Genomic DNA, 21,495 nt, shown 5'->3' with positions numbered 1-21,495 from the left:
GTGCATCAGAACACCTGAGCTCATTAGAACAGATGCTGGGCCTCACCCCTAGACCTTCCAGCACTGAAGGTCCAGGGCAGGGCCTGATAACTTGCATTTCTAACAATTCTAAGGTGATGCTAATGCTGTTGGTGAAAAGACTGCCCTCCGACAACTGCTGTTCAGAAGAACCTTTTCCATTCTTTGACATACCAGGCAATTCTCTATTTATATCATGGGAGAATACAAACAGAAATTTGTTTGACATCTACTCATGGCCTCACCTTAGTCTATTTTCTCTTGATCATCCGCTTTCTTGGTATACACACACACACACACACACACATTCTAGGACCACAGTAATCAAGTGGTGAAGAAGAGGTGATAAGGTTGGGTGTTACAATTTTCCTTCTCGGTAACCTGCATCACCGCCAGTCTGGTTCTGAGCTGCCATATGTAATGATCAAATGACATCATGAATGGCGTCATTAAGATTGGAAAGAAAAGTTCATTTGGGAACAAAGTCTTTTGCACACACAGCAAAATTCTAAAGTATGTCCCCTAGCACATTGACAGTATTTTACCGATGTTAACCTCAAATAAATATGTGAATGTGGGGGGAAAAATAACAACAAAAACCCACCCTGTTGTTTATAGCCAAGCTGCTCACCACTCACAAATCAAGGACACAAACCACTCTGTGGTTTTTAGAGGTGTATAACACAATGTGACAGGTCTGTGATTCTGTATTTAAATGTGACAGGATTCATCTCAAGGCTCCCTGGATAGAAATGGTCTCATCATCAGAAACTCTGTATGTTGGATGTTTCCACACGAGAGCTGAAACCTCCAAACTCATGCATTCCAGATGTTCCAGAGGGTCACAGATGTGTCATGAATTTTAAAAGGGTTATGCAAACACTTTAAAGCTTCATTCTACTTTATTTATTTATTAATTTTTTTTTTTTAGAAAAAGATACAATCTGGGGCACCTGGGTGGCTCAGTCGATTAAAGCCTCTGCCTTCAGCTCAGGTCATGATCCCAGGGTCCTGGGATCAAGCCCCGCATTGGCTCTCTGCTCAGTGAGGAGCTTGCTTCTTCCTTTCTCCTCTCTCTCCACCTGCCTCTCTGCCTACTTGTGATCTCTGTCAAATAAATAAATAAAATCTTAAAAAAAAAAAAAAAAAAGACACAATCCTCCCTGGAACTGGAAACAAGGACCTGGGCAGCAAGGGTTTCCCAGTGGTGCCATTAGCAGTGACAAGATGGAGAAGGAAATTCACACTGGGAGTGTGGGTGTAGGTTTGTCCAGGGAGACTTCGTGGGGGTCTTAGAGGAGCAGCAGCAGTACTGGGTGGGGTGGGGTCAGGACACATGGCACCCAGAGGAAATGCTCTTGCAAATGCAGCAGGGCGTGAAAACCACACAGCATCCACAACAAGCAACAATCTGCACAGCATTCCCCATATGGAGGGTTAGAGAGGAAAGAAAAGGGAAGGTTGAATAGACGATTACTAGTGAGACCATACGATGCCCCATATGATGCGGTGATGGGTGTGTGTGCGCTAAAATACACATAACCTAAAATCACCATTCTAACCATTTTTAATTGAACAGTGGGATTTCATACAATCACAGTGTGGTGCAACCATCACCACTATCTCGTTGCAGAATGTTTCCATCACCCCAAAAGGAACCCTATATCCATTAGCAGTCTCTTCCTATTCTCTCCCTGCATGCCCCCGGCAGTCAGGAGGCTGCTTTCTGTCTCTGCGGAGTTGCCTATTCTAGACGTATCCAAGAGGGTTTCAAGCAGGGCAGTGATATGCTCAGATGTGCATCCTAGAAAGATGACGTTATGTACAATGAGGGGGCTGATTTGGAGGAAATGATACTGAGGCAGGGAGGTGACTTAGGAGGCCGGCTGTTCAGGTGAGAGAGGATGTGGGTGTCTGGGAGAAATGGGGAGAAGGGGAAGGAGAAGAGGGATGTTGGATGGAAGCAATAAAATCAGGGACTAATCAGCTGCAAGGTAAAGCGCAAGTGTTCTCCCAGCACATGTACACATCCCCCCCATTTCAGCCTTCTGACATTGGCAGCTTTGCAAGGGGTGGTGCTATTAACAGAGAAAGAAGGAAAGAGGCAGGTTTGGAAGGTGGACAATATGGGATAGGTTTATAGTTCTTGTTTTTCACTCTAGGATGATGCAGACACAGGGAAAAATCTTGCTTGTTATAGTTTCTGATTTACACTAAAGTCAGTTTATTATTTTTTTATCTTATTTCATATTTATAAAATCTTACCTTTTAGCTTTCAGACACTGAGCACACATAGAAATGGAATAAATATGCACTCAAATAAAGAATATACTAAAAAACAAAAGGTACTTGGGAATGAGAATAAAAAAATAAGCCAAAGCTTGTTAGCAGCCACCTCCTAAAAAAGAATGGGGCAACCCATTTAAAAAAAAAATCAGTAACAACAACAACCCCACCTCCTCTTCCCCTACAAAAGCCAAAGTTGGGTTTTGATCAAGGTTGAACTTCCCCAAAATAGGGAAAACTTGAGAGTTACCAGTGTGCACTTCTAGTGTAGCAAAGCATTCTTGAACAGGAGGGGGAAAGGTGCTTTAGCTGACCAAAATGTAGCCATCATGGTGGGACATATCCCTAGAGTTATCAATATGTAGCTTTGGTGCTACCTGACAGTTAGTTCCCTCAGGGCTTTCAAGATATACCATCTTACCTAATCAGTTGCAACAATATCATAATTTGGGATTTCTACCTTTGACTCAACAGCAACAGCATGTGTCAAACCACTCCTCCCACCCCCGCAACACTAAAAGCTGAATTTAAAAAAGGAATGCTATTTGAAAGTATCAGAAAGCAACCAACTGAGAGGCCAGGAGTGTGGACAAAAGAGAATCACAGAGAAGTGAACTGATCATTTTGTCCTGCTTCTCTCTTTGAGAAATTCACCAATTTCTAAGCTTCTCTTGGCAAGAAGTCCAGCAAAAAGTGACAGATAAAAGAATGAACAGCTAAGCGGAGCTTAGAATGCTTGGGAGACAAAAAAATAAAAACAAAAGAAAATGCAGAAGAAACCAAAGATAAAATTTGGAATCGCAGGCTTGTCAAGGAGGCATGGCTCCTTAGGCTTTCTCTTAGACCCATGGGAAACAAGGTCTTAGAAGTAATGAAAACCAGAAGCAGGTTAACCCTCCCCAAATCTGAAATCCAGGACCAAATCACCATGTCAGCCCCGGACTGAAGCCACTTGATCTGTCCCTACGTTAACTGCCTTTCAGAAAAAATTAAAGCATTTTTGGAGGAAGATAACATCATTTTCCTATATTTTTGCCCAGCATTCTGTAAAATGTAGTAGTGTTGCCAAAAGATAAGCTCAAATGACTACAACAAGGGAAAAAGCAGACAACAGAAAGAGACCACAGGGATCCAGATATTGGAGTTATTGGGTATAGGTTTTAAAATAACTATCGGGGCCCCTGTGTGGCTCAGTCATTAAGTATCTGCCTTTGGTTCAGGTCATGATCCCGGGGTCCTGGGATCAAGCCCTGCATTGAGCTCCCTGCTTGGCGGGAAGCCTGGTTCTCCTTCTCCCACTCCCTCTGCTTGTGTTCCCTCTCTCTGTGTCTCTCTGTCAAATAATAAATGAAATCTTAAAAAAATTAAAACAACTATGAACAAATTATTTAAGATGTTATGGAAAACACAGAAAAGAGAAAAAAATCCATGGGATGACAAACTATTTAACTATGTTTAACTGGAGTCCCAGAATTAGAAGATAAGGAAGGCATTGTGCAAAAGACATAGTAAAATATAGAAATCATGACTAAAAGCTCCCCCAAATCAACAGAAGTTGTCAAGCCACAGCTTTGAGAAGTTCTATAGACCTAAGCTGGAAAAACCCAGAGAAAACTAGCCACATCTGGGCACATAATTTGGTATACTGCTAACACCAGAGACAGAAAGAAAATACTAAAAGTTGGCAGAAAAAGAAACTGTACTTTCAATAATTTAAAAGAAACAAGAAAGCTGACTAGGTAACAGAAACAATGCAAGCTAGAAGACAGTGGAATTGTATCTTTTGAGTGTTTTTTTTAAATTTTACTTATTTAACTATTAGGGAGAGAGAGCAGAGGGAGGGGCAGTGGGAGAGAATCTCAAGCAGACTCCATGCTGAGTGTGGAGCCCAATGTGGGACTCGACCTCATGACCCAGAGATCATGACCTGAGCAGAAACTAAGAGTTGGATGCTCAAATTACAGAGTCACCCAGGTGCTGCTGTATCCTTTGAGTTCTAAAAGGAAGTAGCTGCCACCTAGGATTCCCACATAAATGACTGCATAAAGGTATTTCAAGGGGGGAAAAAAAACTGGAAAAAGGAATACCAGCAGATCTGTAAAGAAACGTTTGAAGATTGTTCTTCAGAAAGAAGGATGGGACGCCTGGGTGGCTCAGTTGGTTAAGCAGCTGCCTTCGGCTCAGGTCATGATCCCGGGGTCCTGGGATGGAGTCCCGCGTCGGGATCCTTGCTCGGCAGGGAGCCTGCTTCTCCCTCTGCCTCTGCCTGCCTCTCTGTCTGCCTGTGCTCACTCGCTCTCTCTCCCTCTGTCTCTGACAAATAAATAAATAAAATCTTTAAAAAAAAAAAAAGAAAGAAGGATGATCATCCCTACAGATACACAAAAATAAGGAGGAGAATGAAGAGCAATTGAGAATTTACATGTGTAAATAAAAAGAATGTAAATAATAATAATAACATCTTGTGGAGTATGAACCACAGAGAAGTTTTAAAAAAAGGCGACAGTTGCACAAAAGGTGGCATAAATTGTACTGTCAGGTACTCACACATCTGGGAAATGATAAATGTACTAACTTGAAGTCAACTTTCTTAAGTCAGTATGTGTGCTGTAGTTTCTAAAAGGACAGATATTACCCTGATGTTTAGAGCCGCACTGTTTACAATAGCCAAACTATGGAAGTGGTTCGTGTCCATCGACAGATGAATGGCTAGAGGAGATGTGTGTGTGTGTACTTCACTCACACACATACACACACACACACACACACACACACACACACACACACACACACAATGAAATATTAGTCGTCATCAGAAACAATGGACTCTTGCCATTTGCAACAGCATAGATGGACCTAGAGAATATAATTTAAGTGAAATAGGCCAGTCAAAAAGACAAATACCAGGTGCCTGTGTGGTTCAGTTGGTTGAGCAACTGCCCTCGGCTCAGGTCATGATCCTGGAGTCCCCAGGATTGAGTCCCACATTGGGCTCCCAGCTCCATGGGGAGTCTGCTTCTCCCTCTGACCTCCCCTCTCAAGCTCTCTCTCTCTCCCTCTCAAATAAATAAAATCTTAAAAAAAAAAAAGACAAATATCATATGATTTCACTCATAGGTGGAATTCAGGAAACGAAACAAAGGAATAAAGGGGAAAAAACGAAAGAGAGAGACAAACCAAGAAACAGACTCGTAACTACTGAGAACGAACTGGTGGTTACCTGAGGGGAGGTGGGTGGGGGGATGGGTGAAATATGTGATGGGGGTTAAAGAGTACACTTATGATGAGCATTGAGTACTGTATAAAATTGTTGAATCACACTATATTGTACACCTGAAACTAATATAACACTGCATGTTAACTCTACTAGAATTAAAATAAAGAATAAAATTAAAGGACACATAATAAAACAATGTATCATCAATAAGCTCATACTGGTTTTAAGAAAAAGCATTATGTCTCCAAAAGAAAAGACAAAATAGAAGGATGAGAATCAACAGCACAGACATTTCTGTGCAACATAAAAAACAGACTTCTGACAATCAGGGAACTTTTAAATTAGAAGAAATCTGTTGATCAAATAATATACCGTCTTTTTGGAGAGATACAAAATGAATGCCTGAGAGGTGAAGACCCTTCAATCAAATCTCTTAGCCTCATCTCACCAAATCAGCTAGGTGTTTCAACGTTCTGTAAATGTCTCTGATTAAAAAAAGAAAAAGTTATGGAAATTTTTTCTCAATTAATTCCAAGAATCTATATGTTAATTTCAGCAAGGTTGATATGAATGACTAAAGTTATAGCCTTCTCTTCCCTTGATCATTATTGCTGTTGGAAACCTAAAAGCACAGTACTAGGAAGTGATTCGGCATGGTGGTCAAAAGCATGAAGTCAGGATTTGGGAGGTCTGGGTTTGAGTCCAGCTCTGTGACTTTGGCAGAGGGACTTAACTGCTTCTGTTTTCTCATCTGAAGGAGAATTAGGGTGACAAATTGTCCCAGTTTTCCATGAGCTGAGGGATTCCTGGATACAGGATTTTCAGTGCTAAAGCTAAAAAAGTGCCAGGCAATCTAGGATGGTTTGTTGCCCTACGAATATTTAACTTTCTGGGGTGCTTGGGTGGCTCAGTTGGTTGGGCAACTGCCTTCAGCTGGGGTCACCATCCTGGAGTCCTGTGATCGAATTCTGCTTTGGGAATCCCTGCTCAGTGGGGAGTCTGCTTCTTCCTCCAACCCTCTCCTCTCTCATGCTTTCTCTCTCTCTCTTACTCTCTCCCTCAAATAAATGAATAAAATATTTTAAAAAAGAGTAACTTTCTGTATGGATTCAAGGAGATAAATGCATATTAACCACTGGATGGTACTCAATTCACAAATATATAATAAGCTCACACCACATGCGTATAGACATACACTAAGCACTCAAGTAATAGTCATCATACTATTATTTCATTTTTTATTGTCAAAGGAGTATTTTTTCCCTTTAAGAGCTGTGAAAGATCAGAAGCAACAATACTAATAAATATAAGAGATAGTACTACACTTTTTAGAAGGAAAAATTATATTGTTTACGAGGGACACTATTTCTCTTCCAGGCTTCTTTTTTTATTTCCATGCTATAAATTCTTCCTTCCCACGGGAAAGGTCCCAATTAAAGTAAGAAAGCAGATTGAATATGAGCTCAAACTTCTGTCAATATGCTTGACTTAACTGTCTACAGTGAATTTTATCCCTTAAACCTGCCAACACCATGATCCATCCCATTCTTTCCCTCCACCCGCTTTTACCACTTGCAATGCCAAACACCCCCATCTCCCCACACAGAAATGTCAAGCAAGCAAGACCTTACTTGCCTTAGCAGAATGGCATAAAGCTGTTCTGCCTTTTTCACCCTTTTAAGAACCCACTTGGCAACACAGGATTTGATGCAGTTAAGAAGTAATCAAAACTTTACTTCCTCCATGTCCAGCTTTATATTTAAAATCCACAAAGAGGGAAAAAGCAAAATCCAGTTTGTTAATTACTCTTAAGTCAATATTTAACTGTATAATATATGTCTGTAGTTTTATTTGGGAGGAGAGGGCAGGGGTTACAGCAGCAAACTCTGCTGGGAGTGTGAGGACCTAGAGTCATTGTCTTCTGGGGAACAGGGAGACAAGAGCTGGCCAACCTGCTCAAGTTTTACCTCCTGCAGACAGCAGTGGGGGAATGGCTCTAGCATTGTGTGCTGGAGCTCAGCAACTGGTCCAGGAGAGCGGACTGTGCACATTGCTGCCCAACTCCACGTTCAGTGTGGTGTCATGCTGGTAGCTTGCAATCAGCCATGGTGGGAGTATTTACACCACGGAAATTGGCAAACACTATAAATCAGTGTCTCCCCTCCCCCCCACGCCAGTTTACCATCCCAACCCCGGTTCTCTGACATTTTGGCTCTCTTGGGGAAAGAGGAAACATTAGAGCATTCTTTCTCTCTCCCAAAATAAATCAAAGAAACATCTATTCAGATCAGTAAATTATAAGATCCAAAACCTCTCTCTCTGAAATTTTGGCTCAGGAAATCAGATGGGCCGGGTATCAAATATTTGCAGAAAGATGAGAAGGTTCTGCTACCTGCTTCCATTCCTGCCTCTCCCCTCCCCCAAAGAAATTCTAGTGTAATTGGCAGGAAGAGTTTCAAGACCACACTACTACATTCATGGATATTTCTGTTTGTATCAGAGCCCCTGTGACATTCCAAAGCTGGTCTGCGTGGGACAGCTATTAACCAGAGAGGGGGTCTAGATTCAACTGTGTTCCTGACCCACAGCTTCAGGGAACCCCAGAACTGATAATGCCCCCAGGTTCCAGGAACTGAGGACATAGGACATGCCAACATTTCATGTTGGGCACAACATTTTCATGATGCATTGGTTGAAATAAAACAAGGCACACAGTTTTCACTACCAAGCCAAAGACTGTCCAAAGCAAAAATAGTACCCGTGGTCCAGTTGACAATGGGGCAGTATCTTAAGACAACTTTATTTTGTTCCTTCACGCTGCCCCTTTCTCTGCCCCACTCCACCCTCCACCTTGTTTATTTCTGGGCTCTGTTTAACATTTCCACAAGCAATTTTGTGGATCTGGTTACACTTCAAATTAAAACAACAAAATGTTACTGTTTAAAAAGCAAACCCCAATTCCCTTTTTGTTCCTCAAATATCATTAATTTTTAAAACCTATTCTCCATGTGTGGATAATACTTTAAATGTTAGTCTTCTTAGTATTTATTCACTTCCCATAATGAAATGGTTCTCTGTTAAATTTCAATAGATTATTAAAAACCACTCAACAGCTAAGAGAAAATTATGCATCATTGCCTAGCTGTTATACCTCAGTAAATAGATTTGCTATCCAATTTATATTTTAAATAATACAATAAATTAGCTCTCTGAGTATTAACTAAGTGCATATTTGGGTAGCTTAATTTAGAAGCATTCTTTTTATGCTAATCAGCCCTCTCTAATGAAATAGAACCACATGAACTAAGAGGACTCTTGGCAAATAATCAGAGTAAAATTGGGAGTTGCCATTGTTTATTATTTCCTTTGTTTTCAGGAAGCAAGCTGTGTGGGTTTTTTTTTTTTTTTAAAGAAAAAGAACCCCAAATGCTAAAAAGTCGATTTTTTTTTTTTGAAGGAGGGGACATTCTAATCAGCCCCTGAGATAATGAAACTTCTACAACTCCTCCCATAAATTTATTTCCCAGAATATTTCTCCTTTCTTCTCCTGTGTAACACAGAAGGAAATCGTCTTCAGCTGACACAAACAATGCATCCTTTCTCCTTTGAAGGGAATTGCTTTGAACTATTCATTATCTTAGCACGCCTAGTCTGTTTCCTAGAAGACACTTTGGTATGTATGATGGGTCAGCGACCACAGCATCCCTTGAGAAATGCAGTTTTGTTTTGTTTTTAGAGATTTTATTTGTTTATTTATTTATTTGCGAGAGGCAGGGAGGAGCAGAGGGAGAGGGACAAGGAGACTCCCACTGAATATGATGTCTGACCCCGGGGCTTGATCCACAACCTTGAGATCATGAGCTGAGCTGAAACCAAGAGTGGCCACTTAACCCACAGAGCCACCCAGGTACTGGTTCTAACACACACACACACACACACACACACACACACACACACACACAGATGGGTGTCAGTATGAGGTGGGGGCCAATTTGATTTTCATTCACCAGACATTCACTGAGTGTTGGGAAGTGTGCTAAGGGGGTTTGCTACAGAGATAAATGATGTTATTCCTGTCCTCAAGGAGCTCAGTATCAAGTAGGGGAGGAAAGCAATTAAAGAGTTAAATGAAAGAGAAACCCCAGTGTGGTTCATGCACAAAGAGATGCACAGAATGAGGTATTCTGGGAGAAGGGCTTCCTAGAGGTAGTTTAATTTATTTATTCACTTATTTATTATTTATTTATAGGTAATCTCTACACCCAACGTGGGCCTTGAACTCGGGACCAACAACAGTGGCATACTCTACTGACTCAGCCAGCCAGGTACCCCTTTAGAGGTCATTGTAATCCCTGAAGGTAAATGGGAGTTTTCTGGGCAGCCAGAAGAGCAGAAAGGACCTAATAAGGAATGAAGACTTTATTCTGGAAGTAGCAGGGAGTCAGTGAGAGGGTTCGAACAAGAAAACATGATCGGACTTGTGTTTTGGCAAAAGCACCGAGAGAAGAGTAGACTGGAGAGTAAGGGGACTTGTTAAGACCAGCTATTGTCAAAGGAAGTAGTTTAAACCACAACAACTTAAAACACGGAGCATTCTTGAATAGCATCTTCTAAAACCTGGGACTTTTCTTAAAACATCACAAAAGCAAAAACAGTCCCATTTTAGAATGTATAAAGTAGGGGAGCCTCTTTTTAAAAATTTCCTCAAAATGCTGTGTTTTTTTATTGCTTTATATAAAATCAGTATTTTTCTCTTTAAGTAGTTCTTTGTGGTTTCTTTGTCAAGCACTAGGAAATGAATAAAATCAGCCCACTGAGAAGGATTTAGAAAGCAGATGTGACTAATAGTTACCAATTCTTCTTCTTCTTAATTTTCTGGTAAGACACACAGCAAAGCACCTGGCTAAATAACTTGACTTCCTTGCTGTTTTGGTGGGAAAATGATGGAAGTTGAGGGTCCCTGTGTTGTGTTGTGGAAAGATTCAGATTTTCCTCCTGATGGTCTAGGGCTTGACTACAAATCCAAGGCATAAACTGAAATCTGTTTTAGTAGTTGCTTCTTTATACTGAGCCACTGTTGGTGAGTTGAACTGAAAAGGTGCTGAGGACTAAATTCCCTGTTTTTTTTCAGCTGGATATTCTTAAAAATATATTTTTTAATTAATTAATTAATTAATTAAGAGAAAAAGAGAGAGACTGAGACATAGAGAGCAGGAGCGGGCAGAGGCAAAGGAAGAAAGAGACTCCAACTGAGTGGAGATCCCAACATGGACATGACCTTGGGATCATGATGGTGCCAAAGGCAGACATTTAACAGACTGAGCCGCACAGGTGCCCCTAAGCCGGATATTTTGATAGCCAACCTCAGCACAGGACGTTCAGAAAGAAAAACACATCTGCCTAACCAAATCAGTGCTAAGACTTAGACATGGCACGTCCATCCCACCTGCTTGCTTTGTGTAGAAGCTACAGTCTTTCCATCTGAGGCCAGCCAGAGAATATGGGAAATACAGCAAGAGGGAAAGAAGACAAATCACGAATGGCAGACATGGGAAAGGACATTAAGCCTCCCCTTCAATTTCACCTTTCCACGGGGAAAAAAGTCTAGAGACAAGTCCTAGAGTTGGTGAGAGAGTGAAATACTCTGATCTTTTAAACATTACTGGCAAGGTTATAATCAGTTTGGAAAACAGTTGGGCATGATCTGATGGAACTGAAGATGCTCAAACCCTATGAACTCATCAGTCCCACTTCTAGGGATGATTGTTAGACAAACTCTTGGACATGGGTACGAGGAAGGCAAGAATGTTCACAAAAGCAATATTTGTGGTAGCAAAACACTGGCAACAACCCACATGTCCAGCAGCGGTGGAATGGCTGAGGGACAGAATCAAGCAGTGGAATACTATATGGCAACAAAAAAGGAAACAGCACAACTGAACCCATCAGCATGGATGAAATCTCAACATTGCTCAGAGGCAAAAGCATGTTATTACAAAATCCATACAGAATCATTCCTTTTATAGAAAATTAAACATGAGAAGTAAAATATTTATATAGATGTATATCTGTAAAACTATTACTTAAGGGAAAAAAAAAAGGATGATAAAAACAAAATCCAGTTCAGTGGTTCGCCTCCAGGGGCAATGAGAGAAAGGGGTGAGTACAAAGGGGTTCATTTATCATTGTTTGTTTTATCTCATACAATCACTATACGTACTTTTTGGTTATTCAATTTTTAACTAAAAAAAAGAGAGAGAGAGAGAGAAAAACCTCTTATAGTTGCTAACAAAATTTTAAAAAACGAATCTTAAAAAAATATAATATGTTCTCTGTCACGCTCTTTTCTTCTAACACAGAACTGATGAGATGGGCCATGTGTCTAAAACAGTAAGTGGGGAGGATACAGAGAAGCAATTAAAGGGAAACAAAAGCAAAAATGGGAAGTCCCCCCCTGGCAAGCAGCTCTAGGAAGACAGGGCTAGTGCCAGAATCTAAACCTTGGGACTCTGATTGCTGCATAAGAAAATAAATATTAGGAACAAAAATAAACACCCACATCTCCATGCTGGACAGCAGAAGAGCAGAAAGTTCGGCAAACAACTGGGGTTTCTGTTTTGCTGCATAGTTTTTTACTCTCTAACTCTCAACTCCTATATTCCTCTTCTTCCCTGTTTCCACATGTTATTAGAAGCTCAGTGTAAATAGAAAAAAAAAAAAAAAGACAAAAACAAAAAAAGCTGGATGCTTCATTTGTTGTCAACAGGGATGTTTCAGATGACTGTTCAACCAGAAGGGACTTGATGTTTTAGAAACATCTCATTACTCAATGTAGCCACTTTTCTTTACTATTATTAGACCACCATGTAGCCAAATGTGGAACATGTCCCCTTGCTCTCTGTTTCCTCTGCCTCTCACCAAGACCGTTTTTTTGTTATGAAGTTACAACTGGAAATAATTGCTGTAGTTCTAGGCCTTTCTGATAAATAATATTTAGTTGAGGCCTAACCTAAAAACATAGTATCTATTAAGAATCCTGTTAGACAGGAGGAGTACATCTTAAGCTATGGAAACAGATGAATGCTAAGAGAGGCAGCAGCAATAAATATTTCTTCCATGCTTACTAGGTGCCGCGTAGAATGTCAAGTAATACACGGATACCCATAATCTCAATGAATCCTAATAACTAATCCCTTCATGAGAGAGAGAGGTATTAATGTTATCCCCACTTCACGGATGAAGAACCTCTTGGAGAAGCCAAGTGACTTCCCCAAGGTCACACAGCTAGCCAGTGCTGGAGCAGTGTCTGGCACAGTATCCGGTCTTTTAATCTCAACACTCCGTTGCTTGAGGATGGTGAGAGGAGGAGCTAGAATTGCCAAGGTAATAAGACTAGAGAGAAAATTCAAGTCTACTTGATAGCTAAATTCGTAACTTTTCAATCTGGGGTCCCCAAAGGCTAAAGGCGGTTTATGGTTTGGGTTGGGGAGGATCTAGAAATTATTTTCAATAATTCAAATTGTCTAATGCACGGGCTCTTGGTCTTTTTGGTGCTGTGGACCCCTACGGCGTCTTCTGTAACCTATGGATACTTCTCAGAAAAATGTTTTAAAATACATTTTATATATTTACATATACATATTACAGATTACAAATGAACCCATTATATTGAAATTAACAAAGTCATAAAAAATAAAGTTGGATATAAAAATATATGTACTTCTCTATAAACACATTCAATAAGAACAACCAGTGGGTTTGAGAACTACTGTAATTTCAAAGTAACAGTGATGGTGATGCTGTTTCAAGGTATTTGCAATGGCATTTGTATTTGATATCAAAGTATCTCTGTTTTCTATTGGTGACAGAGTCAAAGATACCGCTAAGGCAGCTGTGGTTTGTGGCCTACATTCATAATGGGAGGAAATGCTAAATTTAAAAATTCATAACAGAAGGAAAAGCTATTTAAGTTTGAGGTTAGTGAAAATAAAATGCATTTTCCCCCCAAGTTCACTGACCCCCTGAATACTATCCACAGACCCTTGCCCTAGGTTAAGAACCCTTTTTTAAGAACCCAATAATCACCTAATGAAAATACTAAGGTTACTCCTCAGTAAAACAGCTGCATTTTTTTTTTTGCCAACATGATATTAATTATATCAATCTATCATAATATTTGATCATTAATTGATATCCAGAAACAAATTCAAAATGGCTTGTGGATACCGTCTTCGCTGAGAATGGATCTGGATGATGTTTATAGCAGACCTTCCTGGATCTAGCTGTATCACTTCCGAAAAGTAGCATAAGACACACTACTATCTAAAGACTTTGCCTGGGAGGACCACATTATTTCAGTACAGCACAGAAGTTAGCTGGGAAAAGGAAGCTAATCTTTTGAGTAAATAACAAGCGTTTTTCTAGGAGTCTACATTACCAATGGTCTATCAGTGTTTCAAGAGAACAAAGACCACTTGTAAACCTACAATGCACAGCAGAGACTGAGGTCTAAGATTTAGCTTAAGGTTTTGGCTGAGGATTTTACAGAATAAGAGCCCCACCAGTAGATACTATTGACTAGAGGACACTTTTCTAAAAGTGATGTTTCAGATCAATGGCTGGTTTGTTAAGAGTGAAACTATGTTCTCAAGTTTCTGGTTGGCCTGGGAGGAAGTAAAATAGGTCAGGATTTAGAGCAGCCTTTAGGGATCAGAATGAAAGTTTATCCAAACATAAGCCACATGGGGTTTCTAGAAGCCAAAGCCATTTTGGCATCAACAAAGGGGCAAAAGAAATCATAATTTTGGGTTCCTCCAAATAGGATGCATATTAGAATTCCCTAACAAGCTTATATCCTAATGCTCAGGTCCTATCTCAGACAAATAAAGTAAGAATATTTGGAGATAGATACACTGTTTTAGGAAAATGTAGCAAGTTTAACAATGGTACCAAATTCTTTCCATTCTTCCCATTAAGAGGAATGTGAACTTCCTCTGTGATTGGCTTTGACCAAAAGAATGCAATGGAAATAATATTCTGGGACTTTTGAACCTGGGTCTTAAAAGGACTGACATCTTTTGCTTCTCAATTTGGGAGACCAGCTGCCATGCTTCATAGCCCAGACCAAGACACTGAATGGTTTGCGGCCATATGGAGAGAGCACTGGAGAAGAGAAGGCCACCTCGGATGTCCTAGCTTTTGCCATATTCCCCACGGAATGCAGCTGCATGGATGGCCTTCATGTAGCTCATGTGAGTCAGAACAATCACTGGGCTAAGCCCATTCCACCCACATAATGTTGAGAAATAATAAACTGTTGTTGTGTCAAGCCACTGAGTTTTGGAGTGATCTATTATTATTCTGTTAATATATAACTGAAAGGGGGAAATATTTACTGATAATTCTTCATTCTTTCTCCTGAAAACTCTGCTGTTTCCATCTTGGAATCTTGATATGAATTAAAAAGCAAGGCTGGATCCATCTTTCTAATGCAGACAGAAGACATAATTTCATTGAGAGCTTAGGGGGAAGCTTACATTATGCCAGCAAAGAGCGAGTGATACGATATCTTATGTGGTGTTAGGCAAACCACCAGCCCCTGCTCTCACCCCCCACCACGCCAACCCTGATAGCTCCCAACTGCATTATCTGGGTGGCCTTTATGGTAGACAGAGAGGTACCATCAGATCCCCATCCTTGAAGGGGGATCTGATGGACTTGTCAGATCAAGGATGGACTTGTCCAGCTGTCAGGAGCTCCAGGGGCTGCCTCAGCTACAGAGAACAGCCTTTCCCCAAGATGATGCCCTTCTTGGGGCAGCCTGCATGTGATGACTGAATGAGGCGGCACTTAAAGATCTGGACATTTTGGCTCAATGAGGGACGCTGATGGAAGAAGAGTTTCTCCAGAGTTCTCTGCCGGGTTGGCCGAGCTTTTTCAGGCCTGCCTCAGCGTTTGATTCCCTCTTCTGTCTATTCTGTTTCTTCTCCAGTCTATTCACACATGTTGATCCCTAATAAACACCTTGCACCCCAAACTTGACCTGGATCCTGCTTCTGGAGAACTCAGTCTGTGACTACCATGGAGCTCTCTGATGATAGAGAAGTCATCCTTATGATGATGATGATGTGACTGCTATATTCTGGCTTTCTGCTCACATCTCAATTCCCATACACAGAGAGAACTATCCCCAGATAAAGGTGGTGGAGACAAAGAAGCTATGAATCAGGACATCTCTCTTCGTAGAAAGCAACAGAGCTGGAAGAGAGGTGAAGATTCAGTGTAACAATGTCATTAACAAAGACAAAACATTTTCCCAGGGAATCAGGTGTATTTGGGAATCATCATCTCAAATCTGTTTAACAGTTACTTTCCTGCATTAAATATTGTTTTACATTCATCTCACTAGGCGAATGCAAAAATCCATTTGTTGCTCTTTGCTTACTCTGATTTTGCCAGTGCAATCAAGGACTCAATGAAGACCTTTCTGGAACTGTTAGTTCCTTCAGAACTAGTTCAGAATGCTCCCTAAGCTGTTTAAAATTCTAAAAATAAGAAAAAAAAAAAGTCAGCAGGAACTCCAAAAGAGGCAGGTGGCCAGCTCTTTGTCATTCCCTCTGTGGATTATCCGTGGAAACATACAAATCTCAGCCTGACCTTCCTTTGTCCTCCGAGGACTGTGGTTATTCCTTTCTCTATTTTCTAGTTGTGGGGAGTCAGAGAAACAAAAGCGAATGTTAGTTTTAGGAAAGCACACTTAGGAAGCTGAGGCTGTTACTGCTTTCTGTCTGCACACCACGCTTTCCCTGTCCTCCTCCCTCTTGAAAGCACTCTGCTTTCCTTTAGGAAACAGTCTTTTCTGTGTGGACTGGATGTACTGCCAAATGTGCTGGCCACGCCCACCTCTGTCACCAGCACCACACACAGCCCAGGGCATGCATGTAGCCTAGTCTGGCCAACGAAGTATCCTAACCCTTCCCACCTCACTGTCCTCATAGGTCCTGAGAGGCATGATGACTCAGGGGAAAGATCGAGATTTGTGCTGTCAAATCTCAGGTATGATGACTATTTGAAGCCTGAAGCCGGGAGCTCAGGCAAAACTTCTCTTTGCTCATTTATAAATTAGGAAATATAATCACATAATTTACGGGGGTTATCATTAGTGTTCCATAACCGTGGAGAAAAAGTGTGTGGCAGGCCTGAGAGCTGACAAATGCTGAAGAACTGGTATAGCCCCCATTAGCACGGGCCCTCCCGACACCCTCCTCGCTCAGGGTTTGCAGAACCAGAAGCAGCCCACAGCCAAAACGGAAATTCACACCGGATGTGTCTAGCTCGAGTCTATACTCTGGTCTTGACACCAGGTTGCCTTCTCCTGGTCACAACTCTTCAAAACAGTGAAGCTCGGAGGGTAGGGGGCTGCTTGCCTTTGGTTTCTCTGTACATAACCGCTTGTGGAAGGTCTTGTTCCTGTTGGAAACTCAGGGAGAAGCCCTTGAGGAGAGTGTGGCAGACCACCAGCCTGAGGGCCCCACAAGCTAAGCCCAGGTCAGGGTCAAGGTGGAATCATGGCTCAGGGATTGTGCTTCAGGAGGAGGCTGGAGGGGCTTCCTGTGGCTGACCACGGAGAGTGCTGTATGATACCAGCATGCCAGGCTCTCCCTGTGGACACTTAGCTTTTAAGTCAGTGTGCCTCCACAGTACCCACCAGTTCTCAAACAGCAATCAGTCCTCATAGCTTGGGCATTCCAAAGCTTATCCCCCCACCCCAACCCCTATTCCAGGAGCTCAGAGATGAGCATCATGAAGGTGGACTCAGGATTTAGGTGGAGAACCTCCTTCTGAGAAAGCTCCTACCAGGACTCCCTATTCCCTGGGATCCCCTTCCTTGACCTCTCTCCAACCTAAATTCATCCTACCGCTGCCATTTTAAACCTCCAAAAGACCAGCTTCAAAAAGGTGCACAAACATGTTCCATGGTGACACTGTACGCTTCCATCTATCCAAGACACTTAGAGCAGTCAAGTCCATAGAAAGAGAAAGCAGAATGAGTAGAACAGCAGTTGCTAGGGACTGGGGCGGGGGAACACTGCTAGTGGTCAATGGCCATAGGTTCAGTTTAAAAGATGAACAGAGCTATGGAGATGGATGGTGGTGATCGCGCCCCAGTATTATGGATGTATTTAATGCCACTGAATGACACACTCTGAAATGGTTACGGTTAGGGGCCCCTGGCTGCTCAGTCGGTAGAACATTCTTTACTCTTGATCTCAGGCTTGTGAGTTCAAGCTCCACTTTGCGCATGTGGCCTACTTTAAAAAATTAATTAGTTAATTAACTAAATTTTTAAAATGGTCAGGATGATAACCTTCATGTTACATGTATTTTACAATAAAAAAAATTGGGGGAAAAAAACATTCAGTGGCCTGCCTCCCACTGCTTACACAATGGAGCACACACCCTTTGCCTACCATCGACGGCCCATGACCCTTCCCAGTCTCTCTCCTGGCTCCAGACTGGAAACCAGCAGGCTGTGCAGTCTGTTGGGCTCTGCTCTTCAGGCTCCCATTATGAGACATGGCTCGCCATGTTTGCTCTGTTCATTTTAGTTAATTTCAGCATCTGCCCTTTTATTAGTATCAGAAATCCCCAGACAAAGCCATAACTTCTTTGGATGAACCTGGCCTCCCCACCAAACCTACTAAGCTCTAGAAAGTGATTGATTTTCAGAGAAGGATAGAGAAAGACCCCAAAAGGAGGAACAGGTTGGTCCTGACAGTGTTGACCCTGGGTTATCACCGGCCAAGGAGGAAGAGGATGAGAACTTGGATCTGCACCATAATGCTATTAAGTCAATACACACACACACACACACACACACACGCACGCATCCCACTATGCAGAAAGTCACTAAGCTGTTTGATCTTGCTTGCTAACTGAGACCTTCTGGGCATTAATGAAAAATAAATATTTCAGATCTTTCTTAGATATCTTACAGATAACTCAGTCCAAACCCTGCATTTTATAGATGAACAAACGGAGCAAAGGCCACTTGCCTGGGTGATGTAGTAAGGCAGTGTCTAATTCTTAGAATGGTAGAGATCCCAAAGGCACGTGGCCTTCTAGGCCAGAACCAGCAAGAGGCAACACGTAGCCCTCCTTCACCAGATCTCCACAGACGGGCTGGAGCTGCCTTTGGGTTTTCCCAAGGCGTCGGCTGACAGGGAACATGTGGAGAGAGAGGCTCCCTCTCTCAACCCTGTTGCTCCCCAGGGACAGCTGTCATTCTTTTGAATGGACACTTTAGGTAACCACTCGGAGACGGGTCTACACTGGTTTTGATTTTTAAATTAAGAGCTGTGGAGTTTGGCAGAGAGTGAACTCTCTTTTTTTGGCAGACATATTCACGTTTCTGTTTTGAGTGTCCAGTGCTGAAAGGCAAGTTCGTGGCTAAGGTTCGGTTTTTTCGTTATCAGACGTTTGACCTTTGGACAGGATTCTCAATCCGGGGCGCACAGAGAATGCCCTTCTTAGCACTGGTGCTCCTTTTCCTCCATAATTCCCCATCTCCACATGCCACCCCCGAGCCTTACGCTGAGGCGTAAGTGGGCAGGAGCTCTGCCAACATTTTAATATCCCCTACATAAAACACAGATCCCTTGGCGTGTGGTAAAACACTCCTCGTCACAAACACATGTGGGCCTTGCTGCATTTGTTACCATTTTTTGGCAGCCAGTCGAGGGCCATTTCATCTCTCAGTGTGTTTTGCATTCACAAGAAGAGATAGCAGGCTTAGTGTGGTATTCGTCCCAAGTTTTGGGGTGGCAGCCAATCCCTTCTCCCCACGTTGGTAGTGCGTGTTGTCCCTGCAACCAAAGCCCAGCCTCCCCGGCTAGAGGTTCTATGCACCAAGCCCAGTGAGATACAGGTGTGGTGCGGGGCACTGGAGTGGTTTGCAAGGCTGGCCTGGGGGACATAAAGTAACAGGCGGCAGACACAGCCATTGAGAACCCAGAGGATATGCTCATGTGCCTGGTGGTATTGTCATCATAAAGCTGTGCAGCAGACAGGGGACAAGTGACACGTCCATTGCTTCTGGCAGCTCAGCATTCATGTTAATAGCCTCCTATTAACCTTATATTAGCCTTAATAGCCTAAACATTAATACTTAAAATTCCCTGAAGGCTTGATTTTTAATAATTTTCCCTGATCTTGATGATTTATAATTTTCCTTTTATTATATCTATTTTTAATATGCACTTTGGGGTAATAATAACAAATGTTTACTATAATAAGGAACTGTTCTCTGCTAATTAACTTGTTGAATTCCCTCAATAATCCTATAAGGGTATCACAGACTGCTGTTCTTTTTTCTTTCTTTTAAGATATTATTTGAGGCAGTGCAGGGAACAGAGTGCACAAGCAGGGAGGAGAGGGAGAAGCAGGCTCCCCGCTGAGCAGGGAGCCTGACAGTGCACTCCATCCCAGGACCCTTGGATCATGACCCGAGTCAAAGACAGAAAACTGAAAAGACAATAACTTCCCAGCTAAACTTCAATTCCACAAAAAATGTACTTCTCAATTAAAGGCAACACAAATACATTTTCAGACAAATAAAACCAGAAACTGTTGCCAACACAACTTTACTAAAATAGGGTTTTTTTTTTTTTAAGCAAAGAAAAATAATTCCAGTCGGAAGCATGGAAATGGGAAAGAGGCTGAAGGGGGATCGAATGGATCAGTTTATGGGTAAGTCACAATGATACTGGCTGTGTAACATGATGCAGGTAACATTGTGTGGTGTTCGAAGAGTGTGTAGATTTTTTTTTTTTAAGATTTTATTTATATATTTGACAAAGAAAGAGAGATCACAAGTAGGCAAAGAGGCAGGCAGAGGGAGATGGGGAAGCAGGCTCCCTGCTGAGCAGAAAGCCCAATGCAGGGCTCCATCCCAGGACCCTGAGATCATGCCTGAGCTGAAGGCAGAGGCTTAACCCACTGAGCCACCAGGCACCCCTTGTTTTGTTTTTAATGATAACACAAAACAAGGAGAATTTGTAAGGAAGGTCTAGGGTTCTTGCATTTCTGTGGAAAGTGGTAAAATTCTAATTTATATTAAAATTAAGTCCAGAATTTATAATTTACCCTTGAGTATAATCATTAAACAAGATTAAAAGAGTATATAGCCTAACAGGTTTCCAGAGGGAATAAAACCCAAAAATGATGTAAAACACTTGAGTAATACAAAAGGATACAATAAAGAAAAGAGAAATACAAAAAAGTAAGCTGAGTAAGAAACAAATAGTAAAGCAGTAGATTTAAACACAATATATCAGTAATTATACTAAATGTAAATGGACTATTCCATTTAAAAAAAATATTGTCAGGCTCTATTAAAGATATACAAGACCCAATTAAATGCTACTTAAAAGAGACACATCTTTCTATATAAGGATACAGAAAAATTGAAAACGAAGAGTTGAAAAAGATGTCCCAGGGAAACATTAATCAAAAAGGAAGTTGGTGGGGTGCCTGGGTGGCTCAGTGGGCTAAGCCTCTGCCTTCGGCTCAGGTCAAGATCTCAGGGTCCTAGGATTGAGCCCCGCAATCGGCTCTCTGCTCAGTGGGGAGCCTGCTTCCTCCTCTCTCTCTGCCTGCCTCTCTGTCTACTTGTGATCTTTGTCTGTCAAATAAATAAATAAAATCTTAAAAAAAAAAAAAGAAGTTGGCATTGTTATAGTACTATCAACAAAACAGACTTTAGGACAAGAAACATTACTAGACTTAAAGAGGGATACTTCCTGAGAATAATGTTGACTTAATTTGCCAGGAAAGTGTAACTTCTATAGCTGTATGCATTTAATGACAACATAAATAAAGAATGGATGTAAAAGGAGAATAGAAAAATCATATTAAATATATATTATATATACAATATATATTTTATATTAATCAATACATTTAATAATGAACAG

General features: G+C 41.5%; 2 protein-coding genes across 4 annotated transcripts in view; one reads left to right on the top strand and one right to left on the bottom strand.

Annotated features, from left to right (window-relative positions):
* CPVL (carboxypeptidase vitellogenic like) overlaps positions 1-21,495 on the bottom strand; it is a 128,225-nt gene that overhangs the window by 3,055 nt on the left and 103,675 nt on the right. The window lies entirely within an intron of this gene.
* Positions 1-21,495, top strand: part of LOC309845205 (uncharacterized protein) — an 82,514-nt gene that overhangs the window by 46,864 nt on the left and 14,155 nt on the right. The window contains exons 7-9 of the mRNA XM_082692884.1: positions 5,422-9,428; positions 9,771-14,772; positions 20,194-20,269. Coding sequence (XP_082549010.1) covers positions 14,749-14,772; positions 20,194-20,269 — 100 coding nt within the window. The 5' untranslated portion in view covers positions 5,422-9,428; positions 9,771-14,748. The remainder of the gene's footprint in view (positions 1-5,421; positions 9,429-9,770; positions 14,773-20,193; positions 20,270-21,495) is intronic.

Source organism: Mustela nivalis (genome assembly GCF_964662115.1).
Source record: "Mustela nivalis genome assembly, chromosome: 12".
NCBI classification, from domain to species: domain Eukaryota; kingdom Metazoa; phylum Chordata; class Mammalia; order Carnivora; family Mustelidae; genus Mustela; species Mustela nivalis.
The sequence above is the reverse complement of the archived record's forward strand: the minus strand, read 5'-3'. Positions and strand labels throughout refer to the sequence as shown.